The sequence below is a fragment of the Cnephaeus nilssonii genome, assembly GCF_951640355.1.
Source record: "Cnephaeus nilssonii genome assembly, chromosome: 5".
Taxonomy (NCBI): Eukaryota; Metazoa; Chordata; class Mammalia; order Chiroptera; family Vespertilionidae; genus Cnephaeus; species Cnephaeus nilssonii.
The window spans coordinates 106,196,582-106,211,021 of NC_137076.1; the positions used below are offsets into that span (position 1 = coordinate 106,196,582).

The 14,440-nt window shown below is 45.9% G+C and overlaps 1 protein-coding gene across 1 annotated transcript; it reads left to right on the forward strand.

Annotated features, from left to right (window-relative positions):
* Positions 1-550: 550 nt before the first annotated feature.
* Positions 551-3,318, forward strand: LOC307100760 (oncomodulin; the record flags this gene model as incomplete). The annotated part of the gene is made up of 4 exons (XM_079773314.1): positions 551-611; positions 1,185-1,317; positions 1,748-1,857; positions 3,293-3,318. 4 exons carry the CDS (start codon positions 551-553, stop codon positions 3,316-3,318), a joined length of 330 nt encoding a protein of 109 aa, XP_079629440.1.
* Between the last annotated feature and the right edge of the window lie 11,122 nt (positions 3,319-14,440).

Sequence of the window (14,440 nt, forward strand, 5' to 3'; positions counted from 1 at the left end):
GTGCATGCTGCGCTCAGATTTCTCTGTTCCCATGGAGTTGACACCTGGGAGGATTCTGATCTCCGGAAGATGGGCTTTTCATGTCTTTGATTCCCATCATTCAGGAGAAATAGCATCTCTCCCACAGAAGGTCTATCCTCTCCCATGTGGAATTTGCAACATTGCATTTCTCTGGTGTAGGAAGATGCTATTGCAACTATAACATGCTTTACTTCGGAATGGTTTGTAGATGCTTATATAAGAGGTCAATTATGTAAATATAATTTTGATAAGAAAATGAAATCAAATTAGTTTTTAGGTTGTGCTTTAAATTTCATCTTCAGGGTATATTCAGGAGAGGGCCCTGAGACAAAGATGGCTGGGATCTTTCCAGTATTTGGTTTCTGTTTGGATATTCTGTCCCATCACTTAATACCACGCTTATTACATTTTGAAAATTCTCAATGAATGTACTGTTTCCATGGGCTAAAGAGGGGGGACTCCCCCAAGATGAGCTTGTTCCTGCCCGCCACTCACCAGATGTCCCTTATCCCGTGTGGACAGGTGGACAATGAGCATCACAGACGTCCTCAGTGCGGAAGACATTGCGGCCGCCCTGCAGGAGTGCCAAGGTAAAGGGCAAATGAGGCGCGGGCAGGTTTTTCCCTGGCACTTCCGGCAAAGTCACAAAAAATTAACATGTGAACTTTGCCGAAAGTTCATGAGATCAGAGAATAAAACTGTTATTGATGAACTAAGATTATAGGGACATGAGATCTCATTTCTGTAAGGCGAAAGAAACTCACAGTGAGAAAAGAGGTCATTGGCTGCTATGTACCTGTTTGACTCCAACAATCGCATTTCCCCTCCCCGAGGAGACCGGGGATGCCGGAGTCTTGGAGACACGGCCTGTAAAATGGGCAGGGGAGGCACAGGGGAGCAGAGGAGAGATGGGCAAATCAAGTGGAGAGGAAAGCTGGGGTGGGGGGCAGGAGATGATACCCAAAGCCACCCAGTCTTGGCTGCTTAGGAATCTTGAACCAGTCACAGCCCTCTTTGTCTTTAAAAAGATTGATTTTTTTGAGCAGAGCATCCCTGTGGCTCAATGACACTATTATTTTTAATAACCCATGTTTTCAGCATCTTGGCCCAAACACAGGATGCGGTCCAGTGAGCGCCAGAATAACCCATTCTCTGTTCTTCAGACCCAGATACTTTTGAGCCCCAAAAATTCTTCCAGACATCAGGCCTCTCCAAGATGTCGGCCAGTCAGGTGAAGGATGTTTTTCGGTTCATAGACAACGACCAGAGTGGATACCTGGATGAAGAAGAGCTTAAGTAAGCTTGGTCCTGAGCCTGTCTGGCATCGCTAGCGGGGCTGGGGTGCAGTGGAGGCCAGTTGCTCGGTATTTCTTCATGGACCAGCCTCGGTGCCGGTCGTTCAGCAGCTTCAAGAAAGGGAAGGACATGAGTCGGTCGGCCACATGTCGAAACATGGGCACCTAAGACTGCAGGGGCCAAGAGGAACTAGTTTTAGGGGTTTTCTTTGGCCAATGGACTTCCCAACAAAACTCTGAAAAAGACTTTCTGAAACAAAATGCCCAGCAAACACTTTCTACAATGAAGGAGACCTTAGCTTGCTCAGACCTTGACTGATGACCGAAATTGCTGGGAACAGGTGGTTTGTGGCTTCCAGAGTAAAAGAAAGGCTAAGCGGGGCAGTGCGTGGGCTTTCAGAAAACCCCCCTCGGTCTCTGTTATCCTGTAGGTTTTTCCTCCAGAAGTTTGAGAGTGGTGCTAGAGAACTGACCGAGACAGAAACCAAGTCCCTGATGGCGGCTGCAGATAATGATGGAGATGGAAAAATTGGGGCTGATGGTAAGTTCACACCTGCACAGACCATAAAAGACTAGCTCAAGGAGCATCAGGGGACTTGGGCCGTGAGATCAGATGGATGTGGGTTAAAAGCCCCCTTTCTTAACCTTGCTGAGCCTCAGTCTTCTCATCTGTAAAATGGGACTAAAGTGAGGGTGCAATTGATGTAAGGAAAGACTGGCACGTGCCTGAGGCTGTACCATAGAAGCTGGTCCCGCTGGCCACTGTCTATGAACCAGAAAATAGCCTTTACCTGACTAGGGGACTAGCGAGTTGCCTGGCCAATTATTTGCAAGACAGCCTCATGTGCTTTGAAAATAGGGTAAGGAATCCCCACCCGAGGCATTTGAGCCCCTCTGAACGAGGGAGGGATCGACATTCTCAAGAGTCTCTCATGCTTTAAAGGGCCTATTGTCTAGAGCAGGAAAGCCTCTTAGCTTTCAAGGGTCTAAACAAATATGTTTTATTGGCTATTAGCCCACGAGAGGGACGATGTTACACAGAGACCACATGAACTGGTTGAAACCCCATTCGCGGAGCCTTCCGTGTGCAGAGCCGCACCCACTTTAGCACACTTGTCTGGCGCAGGGTGTGTTCGTAGGGTTTTGTCCTGCTGCTCGTGTGCTCGCTAGCTACCGTGTGTGCATGCCAACGCAGAACGAATGTGCGGTCCTTATGGTGGTATTCTCTTGAAATTAAAAACTGCTCCTTTAGATGCTTATTTTTAAAATCTAACCAAAATGATGCCAGGATAACCGTCCACACCGGGAGGTGGTGTGGCTTCTGTAAATAACTGGGGAAAGTGGTTTGGGTAAGGAGAGATTGATTTTTTCAGCCTAACCATGAAAGACTTCCAAACAGGCAAAGCTTACTAGTAAATATGAAGTAAATCCCCAGTGTTCAATTCCTATCCGGAGCGTCTACATCATCATTAGTAATATTATTATTATCTTTCAGTAATATAAACTTTTGGGGGTATGGTTAAGATTCAAAGAGAAAAGTTAGTTCAGATTATCACCTTATTAAGTGTTTCCAAAAATGGAAAATGTAGCTACAGAACAGAAGAAAACCTCCCATTTCTGTCTTAAACTGACCCGACAAAAAGGTAAAAGTTCACAGATTGTGATCGGCCACTGTACCGAATTCACTCATGGCCAAGAAGAGAGGACGGGGGCGGGGGGACAGGTTCTAACACAAGGGGCTCTGAGCAAAGCTACAGGAGGTGCTTAAAGGAGATCAGGCAGGAGGAGGAAACACGTAGACTACCTGCATGTGGTCGGTGACGCTCACACTTCCTTCCCTTTGTGCTCTTTGAGGGGCCATGCCCACCACCTGAAATTTGCTCCCTTTCTTTCCTCTTCAGAACTCTCCGGGGCCACAGTGTCTGTATAGTACTGAGCCAGCCCCATTGACCCTGTTCTCACCTCTTCTGTTCTAGAATTCCAGGAAATGGTACATTCTTAAAGAGCCCAGACTATGGAGATAGACACAATCAGCTGGAAGGCCTCCAAAACCCCAGGAAAATGGGAAATCCCACATCTTCCCCCTAATTTATTTATTAACTTCCCCTGGAACGCTCCTGCGACTCGCTCGTGTTTAGTGAGGTAACAGACAGTCGTTCGTGACTTTTCGGCGGTGGGTTTGCCCTGACGACTCCCGCGAGGCCCTCAGCAGAAATGCCCTTAAACATCATCTAATAAAGACACGTTTCTCATCACCTGCTGATGTGTGGGTGTGGTTTTTTCTCAGGAAGGGAGACGGATGAAAGCAGTTTGGGAACTTTTAAAGATGCCTGGTCCCAGCAAGCACTAAGCAAGCAGCGTCTGTGTTGTGCATGAGCGAAAAGAGAAAACAGGTTGGAAAAAAAAATTTCAAACAAGTTGGCACTGTCAAGCTAGGTTTTTCTCAGCGATTTATCCGAGTCAGAAAGTAATAGGAAGGGGTTTTAGACAGCATAAAACCGCTCTTGCTTATGTGTTTTCTGCTGCTGGGTGTTAGGTTTCCATAAGAGAGCTCTAAGTAAAAGCAAATAGGACAAGACAGAAAAAAGTGGAGGCTACACTGGGAGGTGAGGCCAAGGAGGCTGACCAGGCTAGGTGAGCACAAGCAGACCCATTTTCAAGCCTGTTTTGTTTTGTTGTTTTCTTAAAAAACAAGCTGAGACTTTCCTGTTCTGACCCAACCTCCTGCGGCTCCCCCCCTTTCTCAGCCACTATTTTCCTGGCTTGTATTTGATGCCACCTGAACCAATTACACCAAGAATTGCCTAACATCCGAGGCGAGCTGGGGGGTCCTGTTACAGGTTTCATGAGGGTGGGGCGATCTCCGGCCAGGAAACTCTCACTGGGCCGCCTTCCAGGTGGCCGGCTCAAGCTCTGCTCCGGCTGCCTGCCCCGGGGCCCAGGACTCCTGGGAGGAACTGAGGCATTTCCCTGGGCGCCCCTTTAAAAACTCACACTTTGTACCCCAGTACTCGAGCGGCCAAGGCCCTGGGTTCTTCCATCATTCAGTGACTTAGAACCCCTGGTTTTTAGGTCATGTGAGCGCAGCTTTTTAAAGTCTGGGGGCACAGACTACTGGGGGGCCTCAAAGTGACTTTAGAGGGACAGGGTGAACACTTGATTTTAACACCACGTGTGTATTTTAATGTGCATGAGAAAAACCACGCACAAACACGTGGTCCCAGTACTTGAGACCAGGCTAAGGGGAGCAGGAGACATTCGAGAGCACAGCGACCTGAAGAAGAACGGGTAACAGTGGGGATGGGATTCAGGGGACAAAACCACAAAGGCAGTTTTCAAATGAGTCAAAATGGGGAAAGACAGCTGGAAAGTGAAGACGTCTTTGGGGAGAGCCGGAGAACAAAACTGTCACTTCGTGGCCGGCTCCCCCGATGCCTCCCCACACACGTCTGCACTCCATCCTCTCCTCCCCTCACCCCTGCCTGCAACTAAATCCTTCCCTGCCTGCCTGCTTTCCATCCTCCCCTCACCCCTGCCTGCTCTCCATCCTCCCCTCACCCCTGCCTACTCTCCATCCTCTCCTCACCCCTGCCTGCTCTCGATCCTCCCCTCACCCCTGCCTGCTCTCCATCCTCTCCTCACCCCTACCTGCCTGCTCTCCATCCTCCCCTCAACCCTGCCTGCTCTCCATCCTCTCCTCACCCCTACCTGCCTGCTCTCCATCCTCCCCTCAACCCTGCCTGCTCTCCATACTCTCCTCACCCCTACCTGCCTGCTCTCCAGCCTCCCCTCACCCCTGCCTGCTCTCCATACTCTCCTCACCCCTACCTGCCTGCTCTCCATCCTCCCCTCAACCCTGCCTGCTCTCCATACTCTCCTCACCCCTACCTGCCTGCTCTCCAGCCTCCCCTCACCCCTGCCTGCTCTCCATACTCTCCTCACCCCTACCTGCCTGCTCTCCATCCTCCCCTCACCCCTGCCTGCTCTCCATCCTCCCCTCACCCCTGCCTGCTCTCCATCCTCCCCTCACCCCTGCCTGCTCTCCATCCTCCCCTCACCCCTGCCTGCTCTCCATACTCTCCTCACCCCTACCTGCCTGCTCTCCATCCTCCCCTCACCCCTGCCTGCTCTCCATCCTCCCCTCACCCCTGCCTGCTCTCCATACTCTCCTCACCCCTACCTGCCTGCTCTCCATCCTCCCCTCACCTCCTGCCTGCTCTCCATCCTCCCCTCACCCCTGCCTGCTCTCCATACTCTCCTCACCCCTGCCTGCTCTCCATCCTCCCCTCACCCCTGCCTGCTCTCCATACTCTCCTCACCCCTACCTGCCTGCTCTCCATCCTCCCCTCACCCCTGCCTGCTCTCCATCCTCTCCTCACCCCTACCTGCCTGCTCTCCATCCTCCCCTCACCCCTGCCTGCTCTCCATCCTCCCCTCACCCCTGCCTGCTCTCCATCCTCCCCTCACCCCTGCCTGCTCTCCATACTCTCCTCACCCCTACCTGCCTGCTCTCCATCCTCCCCTCACCTCCTGCCTGCTCTCCATCCTCCCCTCACCCCTGCCTGCTCTCCATCCTCCCCTCACCCCTGCCTGCTCTCCATACTCTCCTCACCCCTACCTGCCTGCTCTCCATCCTCCCCTCACCCCTGCCTGCTCTCCATCCTCCCCTCACCCCTGCCTGCTCTCCATACTCTCCTCACCCCTACCTGCCTGCTCTCCATCCTCCCCTCACCCCTGCCTGCTCTCCATCCTCCCCTCACCCCTGCCTGCTCTCCATCCTCCCCTCACCCCTGCCTGCTCTCCATCCTCCCCTCACCCCTGCCTGCTCTCCATACTCTCCTCACCCCTATCTGCCTGCTCTCCATCCTCCCCTCACCCCTGCCTGCTCTCCATCCTCCCCTCACCCCTGCCTGCTCTCCATCCTCTCCTCACCCCTGCCTGCTCTCCATCCTCCCCTCACCTCTGCCTGCTCTCCATACTCTCCTCACCCCTACCTGCCTGCTCTCCATCCTCCCCTCACCCCTGCCTGCTCTCCATCCTCCCCTCACCCCTGCCTGCTCTCCATCCTCCCCTCACCCCTGTCTGCCTGCTCTCCATCCTCCCCTCACCCCCTGCCTTCCTCTTGGCTTGTGAAAATGCCCCCCAGACCGCATTTGTCAATCCCCCGAAATAGGAGGGCCTTCCTGGCCACTGCTGACCTAAGAGGCTTGATTCTTCAAACAGACGCCGTTCTGCCCTCACCTCCCACCGCACGTGGGTGGATGCGCAGGCCCTCCCCTTCCTCTGGGCTCACTCCATCCGCCTTTCTCAGCAAAGGCAGCCTCTGAGCAGCTCAGAGTGACCCCGTGGCCCTTTCAACACAGGGCTCTGGCCGCCATATGCTTCAGAGAAACAATGTGAATCATGATGCTTTAAAAACAATGGTGGTGAGCTGTTAATTGGTCATTAAAAGCCATCACCACCCTCTGGACCAGCAACGGCCATCTCACCCCCCAATCGAAGCAAAGATCATGGGTTCTCTTCTTTCCTCTCTGTCGCTCAGAGGGCATCTGTACAGGAATCATGGCTAGAAGGGTTCTTTGGAGCACGGGACACTGTGTCATCGGGTCACAATGATGTTCTGACTTGGGGAAAATGCTTGGAGGACAGATGTATACGAGAGGATAAATGGCCACAAATTGTCCATAGAGTGATGGTCAGCTATTCATGAATTTGGTTCATTCTACTGTTTCAAAAGTATAATTCAAATTATTTTTTCCCATTTTAAATATAGTACTTTTTCATTTTTCCAACCCCGTTTTAGGAAATTAATTTTAGAGTCTCTGCCAATAGACAAGAAGCAGCAATCAAAGGAGACATCTTTTTGTGTTTAACACCCAAAAAGTGCAGGGTGGTATGCTTAAATGAAACAATAATCTTGTCTTTACCCATATCAATGTTTAATTATGTTGTTTGGATTCGGGTGTTTTGGGGAGCAGGGGTGGGCATTCCACCTCTGAATACTGGTAATAACAGCTCTGGGCATTTGATCATATTTGTTAATTAGCACTGTTTGGGGTTTTTTGTTTGTTTGTTATTTTTCTAGGTTTAAATATTGCAAAAACATTAGCATTTCCAAATCTTTGGTAAAGTATGATTTGAAAACAAAAAATGTTTTCAGAAACTACCCAACTTTAATCATTATATAAATTTCATGCAAAGCATATGGGTCCTATTCAGTATGCCCCTCAGAGAAAATAAGAGCAAAAGGATATATAGCAAAATGCTAACAGTGTGATCGCCAGCTGGTAGGATCACAGAACAGTGAGGTAAGACCGGGGCCTTTCTAAAAGCAGCGCTGAGTAATTACAGAACATTCAACACGAAGATGCAGAATTCACTCAGTTATTGTCACCAAGCCAAAGTAACAAATTCTGATTTTAATAAAGCCCTGCATATTTATCATGTTCCTGAAATTTCTACTCATTTCTTTTAGACTCAACTGTAATTCTATATGCCAGGGAAAAATTTTAAATATAACACGTTCAGAGTCAAATCAAAACTGGAAAAACCCTAAATAAAATCCCAACAACCCAGGAAAGGACGTGACAGGCATCTAAACAACTTCACTTTTGGGGTTGTTTGCTCGGCTGGCCTAACTTGCAGGTGCCCACCGACCTGCCTGGAAGGAGCATGTTCTCGGCAGTGGAATCCTGTATTTTGACTTTGAAATGAGGGTCTGGGTGGCATCATGGGGGACAGAGCTGAAAAAGCTGGTGTCTGTTCTTTTTCCTGATTGCTTATAAAATAGGGAAGCAACAGTAACTTTAATTTGGACTGTTTTTACTTATCATGTTGTCTCATACTTTATAATAAACGGAACATGATCGCAACGCCAGCTTCATGAATGCTTCATCATAGCTGAGGCTTATAAGAAAGATTAAAATATTTCAACTGTCGTTCTGTGTTTGGCTTCAGCACAGCACATTATAAAATACGTGCAGGATTTTTTAAATGTATCGGCTTTCACAGTCCCTTCCAGCTCAAAGAGAAAGTGTAGCCAACAGGGAAGGTTTCTGAAATACCTGTCTACTGGTTTACAAGCTCCATAGTTCATCCTGCGTAAGGACTGCAGTTTCATTTTGTGTAATGAGTACCCAGGAATCCAATTTCAAGCAAAAACCTATCTTCTATCTCCTCTGCCAACGCTAGGGGATGGTATTACTGTGCAAACACTTAAGAAGACAGATGAAATTGGAATCACCAGGATCGCTTCCCCCGGGCCTGTTAATTTATTCACTGGAAAGGCTATTCATTTACATAATGTTTTAACTGGCTTCCAAAAGCAACTTTTTTGGCCAGGGAGTGGATTTTGACATCATTTGCATAGGACTTCTACAATGAATATATGGAGCCACACCGTAAATTACTTTTGAGTTGTAAAGTATTTGAAGCATTCAGGTGAGAATACGCCGAGACATAACCACCTGTGTACCTACCCCTCTCACTTGATCAAATCTTGACGTGAACTGTCTGGTGGCTTAGTAACATGTCGACTAGCGGAGGCTGTAGGTACCAGTTAGGCTGGGCCACGAGAGCCACTTGGCCTGAGATTTGGAAGGTGGGGGAGAAGCAACTGTCGGAGTATTTATCCTCCAGAAGTCCGAGCGGGGTGGTCACTTACCTTCCAGCTCCCCTCCTTGGTGTGGGCTCCTCCTTCAGCTCCCAGTTCCAGGTGTAGGTTTCCTTCAGTGACGAGGGACACCAGCTTTACCTGGAGGACTCCCCATTATCAGAGTTGGGGGCGTGGGAGACTGACATGAATTCCAGTCTGTCCTCCTGGGTCCCAGCCTGTCTTCGCTCTCTCTCTTTATATCCATCGTCCCTTCCTGACTGCCTGCTCTGAAGACATACAAAAAGTAGGTTTATAGTTGTGAGTACACAAAACAGTTTATTCTTTGATTATTTTTTTTCTATTTTTTTATTAAGGTATTATATGTGTACATATCTTACCATTGCCCCCCCATATTCTTTGATTATTAATTATTAACTATTATATTACTAGTGTCCCAGTGCACAGATTCGTGCACACTGAAAGGAAATTAATCAGAAGAACTATTTTAATATCGCTATTCGCCCTTTCTCTATAATAAAAGTGTCAACCAAATTCGTGATCGACAATGACAGATGGAAACATACAGCTGTGATTGGTGCCAGCGAGAGCTTTATTGTATAGTGCATGCATGAGTCAACTTAGCCTTTTATATATATATACATAAACTTGTTTAATTAGACCTGCTTTCTGATTTAACTAAACTTTTTCCAGCCCAGTGAAGCACCCCAACTTCTCTTTCAGGTAATTGTCAGCAACACAGCAGTAAATATCAACACAAAGCAGATTATTATTGTAGATCACGCAGGGAGAACAAAGGGTAAAATATTTAACTGCAGCAGTGTTTGACTATATTCTGTGCAGTGAGAAAAACCTGAAGTCATTTTCAAGTTCCACCATCTCTTACTTCTTTTCAGTTGGGTCAAGTTTCTAAACTTTCTAAATCTCCGTTTTCTGACTGATGAAAAGAAAATACGATTCTACTGAGTCTCCTACCTACCTACTCCAGGACTTGAGTGAGGATCAAATGGGATGAGACATTAGAAAATGCTTCACAGACATTTGGTTTAACTGTAAAATGTTTGCACCTCACTATAAAGTAAGTTGGGTTCCTGGGCTGAAGAAACTCCAAGGAGGCTAGTCGCTAGGGAGAGGAAGCTGGGCATTGCTATGTGACGTCATTACCCGGTGCCCACAGCGACTGTTTCTGGGCTGGGCTCTGCTGTGGGCCGCATTTTGCGCCATGGGGTCTTGGCAGTATTGGCTGCGATTTGGTGGGGTGTCGTTCCAGGCTGGTGGCGGGGCCTGTGTCCCACTTGGGGGAAACTGAGTGTTGGTTTGTCAGTGCCAGGTGCCCCCTGGTGGTCAGTGTGCATCATAGCTACCAGTCGGAGGGGAGGACAGACACTTGGCCTTTTATATATATAGATTTATTTGTATTATATATCTTTTTATTATATTATTATTTCATATCCTTACCTATGATTTATCTTTTGGGTAATGATAGTTGGTGATTTAACCTACTTTGCCCACCCCGTAAATGACAATATATTACATGGCTACATAATAGCTTAATACATGTAATAAACATCTAAAAATCACATTATATATAAAATACATATATATATATATATATATATATATATATATATATATATATATATTGTCTAGTAGTTCTTGTTCTCTGATTGAACCCTGACTTAGAGAGTTTGCTTCAGATTTTGTATTTTTAATAAAAAGAATCACGCATTTTTGTAGATCCTTTCAGGCAGTCACAGGAGGAGATGGAGATGGAGGACAATTTTCACTGCAGGGGAGAGCTGTGCTCATGGGATGATGACTTCTAAATGGCAGTCTCAGCTCTAAATCAGCAGAGAACAGGCTGGCTACTTGACTCACGGGTATGTTATTTCCGCCAACAGGGTGAGATGAAGCAGTCCTTTGTATAGAAGGCCTCAGAGGTGTAGATTATGCCCAAACCTCTACCCAGTGGCTTCCCCTCAGAGCACAGTACTGAGCTGAGTATAGGAAGGAGAGAAGTCACTGGAATGTCACATCAGCCTGTGACCTCTGAAGGAGGAGAGTGGATCTCTAAATTCGTTTCTCCACCCTCCCTGTCCCCAACTCCCGTAACTCATCCATTCCACACACATACAGTTTTATGGTTTTAGCTTTTATGTCCTTGAAGGCAGGCACTGTGCTAGACAATGGGACCACAGCAATGGCTGAGACTGTCCAAAACCTCCCACCCTGGAACTGTGACTTTCTACCGGAACTGTGCTCCCTTCTACTACAAAAACGTGCCTGTCCTACATCTCATTCTCTTGGAATTTTGAGTTCACAAATTATTTTTTCAGCTTTACTGAGGTATAATTGACATGTAAATTTGTAATTTTATTAAAGTGTACAATGTGATGACTTTAGGTACATATGCTCTATTAAAGGATTTCCACATATTTACCTTTTTGGGAGAGGGGGGCTTAAAAACACAATTCTATTCTTAGCAAATTTCAATACTACAACACAGCATTATCAACTATAAGTCACCATGTTGTACTTTAGATCCTCAGATTTTATTCATCTTACTAGTGGCCTGGTGCACTAAATTCGTGCACATTAAAAGGAAATTAGAGGAAATATTTTAATATTGCTATTTGCCCTTTCTCTATAATATAAGTGTCAAAGAGGAAAGAAAATTAGTAAAATGTACATGAAAATCTCCCTCCTGTCAGAGTCAGGGGCACGCTGCGGGACCTAGAGTCAAGTCTCTGCCCACCCGCATGCGCCTTGAAATCGCGCGAGACCCAGACCTGGCCGGCCCCACCCCCGTCAAGTCTTGCCAGGTGGGGGGGCACAGCCTCAGGTCCCCTGTCAAGCCCCGCCGGGTGGGGGGGTACAGCCTCAAGTCCCCTGTCAAGACCCGCCGGGCAGGGGGCGCAGCCTCAGGTCCCCCAGCCCCGGCATGAAGGCGTGACGACCATTTGCATATTAGCTCTTTATTATACAGGATAACTGCAAGTGTGTACCCTGTTACTAGCCTCTCCCTTTTCCCCATACCCTCCAGCCCCTGGCAACCACTATTCTACTCTGTCACTGAGTCTGACTTTTTTTTAAGATTCCACATATAAGTTATACCATAAAATATTTGTCTTCCTTTGTTTGGCTTGTTTCACGAAGCTTAATGCCCTCCAGGCTCATCCATGTTGCCACAAACAGCAGGATGTCCTTCTTTCTCATGGCTGAATAATATCCTACTGTATGCACAGGTAGCACATCTTATTCATTCACTTATCTGTCAGTGGACACTTAGATTGTTTCCATACCTTGGCAATTGTGAATAATGCTACAATGTACATGGGAGTACAGATATCTCTTCTGGATAATGATTTTATTTTCTTTGGATATATAACCAGAAGTGGGATTGCTGAGTCATAAGGTAGTTCTATTTTTAATTTTTTGAGGAATCTCCAAACTGTTTTCCATAGTGGCTACACCACTTACATTCCCACCAACAGTGGACTGGAGTTCCCTTTTCTCCACATCCTAGCCAGCATTTGTTATCTAATCTTGTTGAAAATAGACCTCACAAGAGTGAAGTGATATCTCATAGTTTTTATTTGCATTTCCCTAAATGATTCGTGATGTTGAAAGGCTATCTTCCCATGTACATATTGGCTATTTGTATATCTTATTTGGAAGAATGTCTACTCATATCCTTTGCCCATTTTTAAATTGGGTTATTTGAGGGGTTTTTTCTATTGTTTGTATGAATTCTTTTTTTTTTTAATATATTTTATTGATTTTTTACAGAGAGGAAGGGAGATGGATAGAAAGCTAGAAACATCGATGAGAGAGAAACATCGACCAGCTGCCTCCTGCACATCCCCCACTGGGGATGTGCCCGCAACCAATGTACATGCCCTTGACCGGAATCGAACCTGGGACCTTTCAGTCCGCAGACCGACGCTCTATCCACTGAGCCAAACCGGTTTTGGCTGTTTGTATGAATTCTTGATATTTTGGATATTAACCCTTTACTGGATTTGTGGTTTACAAATATTTTCTATTCCACAGGATGACTTTTAATTTTGTTGATGGTTGCCTTTACTGTGCAGAAGCTTTGTAGTTTATTTTTTATTCTGTTGCATGCACTTCTTGTGTCAACTCCAAAAAATCACTGCCATAACCAATGTCAAGGAGCTTACACGTTTTCTAGTTTTATGGTTTCACCTTTTATGTTCAAGTCTTCAATCCATTTTGAATTGATTTTAATGTATGGTGCAAAATAGAGGTCCAGTTTCATTTTTTTGCATGTGGCTATCCAGTTTTCCCAGCACCATTTATTGAAGAGACTACCCTATTCCCAACGTAACTATTGGCTCCTTTGTCATAAACTAATTGACTATATGTGCATGGGTTTATTTCTGAGCTCTCTATTCTGTTCCAATGATCTTGTGTCTGTTTTTATGCCAATACCATACTGTTTTGATTACTATAGCTTTGCAATGTAGTTTGAAATTAGGGAGTGTGATAACTCCAGTTTTGCTCTTCATTCTCAAGATTGCTTTGGCTATTCAAGGTCTTTTGTGGCTCCATATGAATTTTAGGATTGGTTTTTGTGTCCATAAAAATTACCACTGGAATTTTGATAAGGATTGCATTGAATCTGTAGATCACTTTAGGTAGAATGGGTATTTTAACAATATTAATTCTTCCAATCCATGAACACAGAACATCTTTCCATTTATTTGTGCCTTCTTCAATTTCTTTCATCGGTGTTTTATAATTTTCACTGCATAGATCTTTCACCTCCTTGGTTAAATTTATTCCTCAGTACTTTATTCTCTTTAGTTGTTGTTGTTAATCCTCACCCAAAGTTATTTTTTCCATTGATATTTAGAGAGGATGAAAGGGGAAGAGACAGAGAGAAACATGGATGTGAGAGAGACACATCAATTGGTTGCTCCCACTCTCATTCCAACTGGGCCAGGGATCAAGACTGCAACTGAGGTATGTGTCCTTGACCAGAATTGAACCTGAGACCTTTTATCAGTGTGCTGACACTCTAACCACTGCGCCAAACCAACTAGGACAGTATTTTATTCGTTTTGATGCTAATGTAAATAGAGTTTTCTTACTTTCTCTTTCTGATAGTTCGTTGTTAGCAACAACTGATTTTTGTATACTGATATTGTATCTTGCAACTTTACTGACTTCCTTTATTAGTTCTAAGGGGTTTATGGTACAGTCTTTAAGGTTTTCTATATATAAGATCACGTTATCTGCAAACAGAGACAATTTTACTTCATGATTTGGATGCCTTTATTTCTTTTTCTTGCTGGATTGTTCTGGGGAGGACTCCTGATCTTAGAGGAAAAGCTTTCAACCTTTCACATGTGAACTGTGGGCTTGTCACATGTGGCCATTATTAAGGGATGTACATCCCTTCTGTACCGAGTTTGTTGAGTTTGTGTGTTTTTTTTTATCATGAAAGGATGCTGAATTTTGTTGAGTGCTTTTTCTCACCTACTCA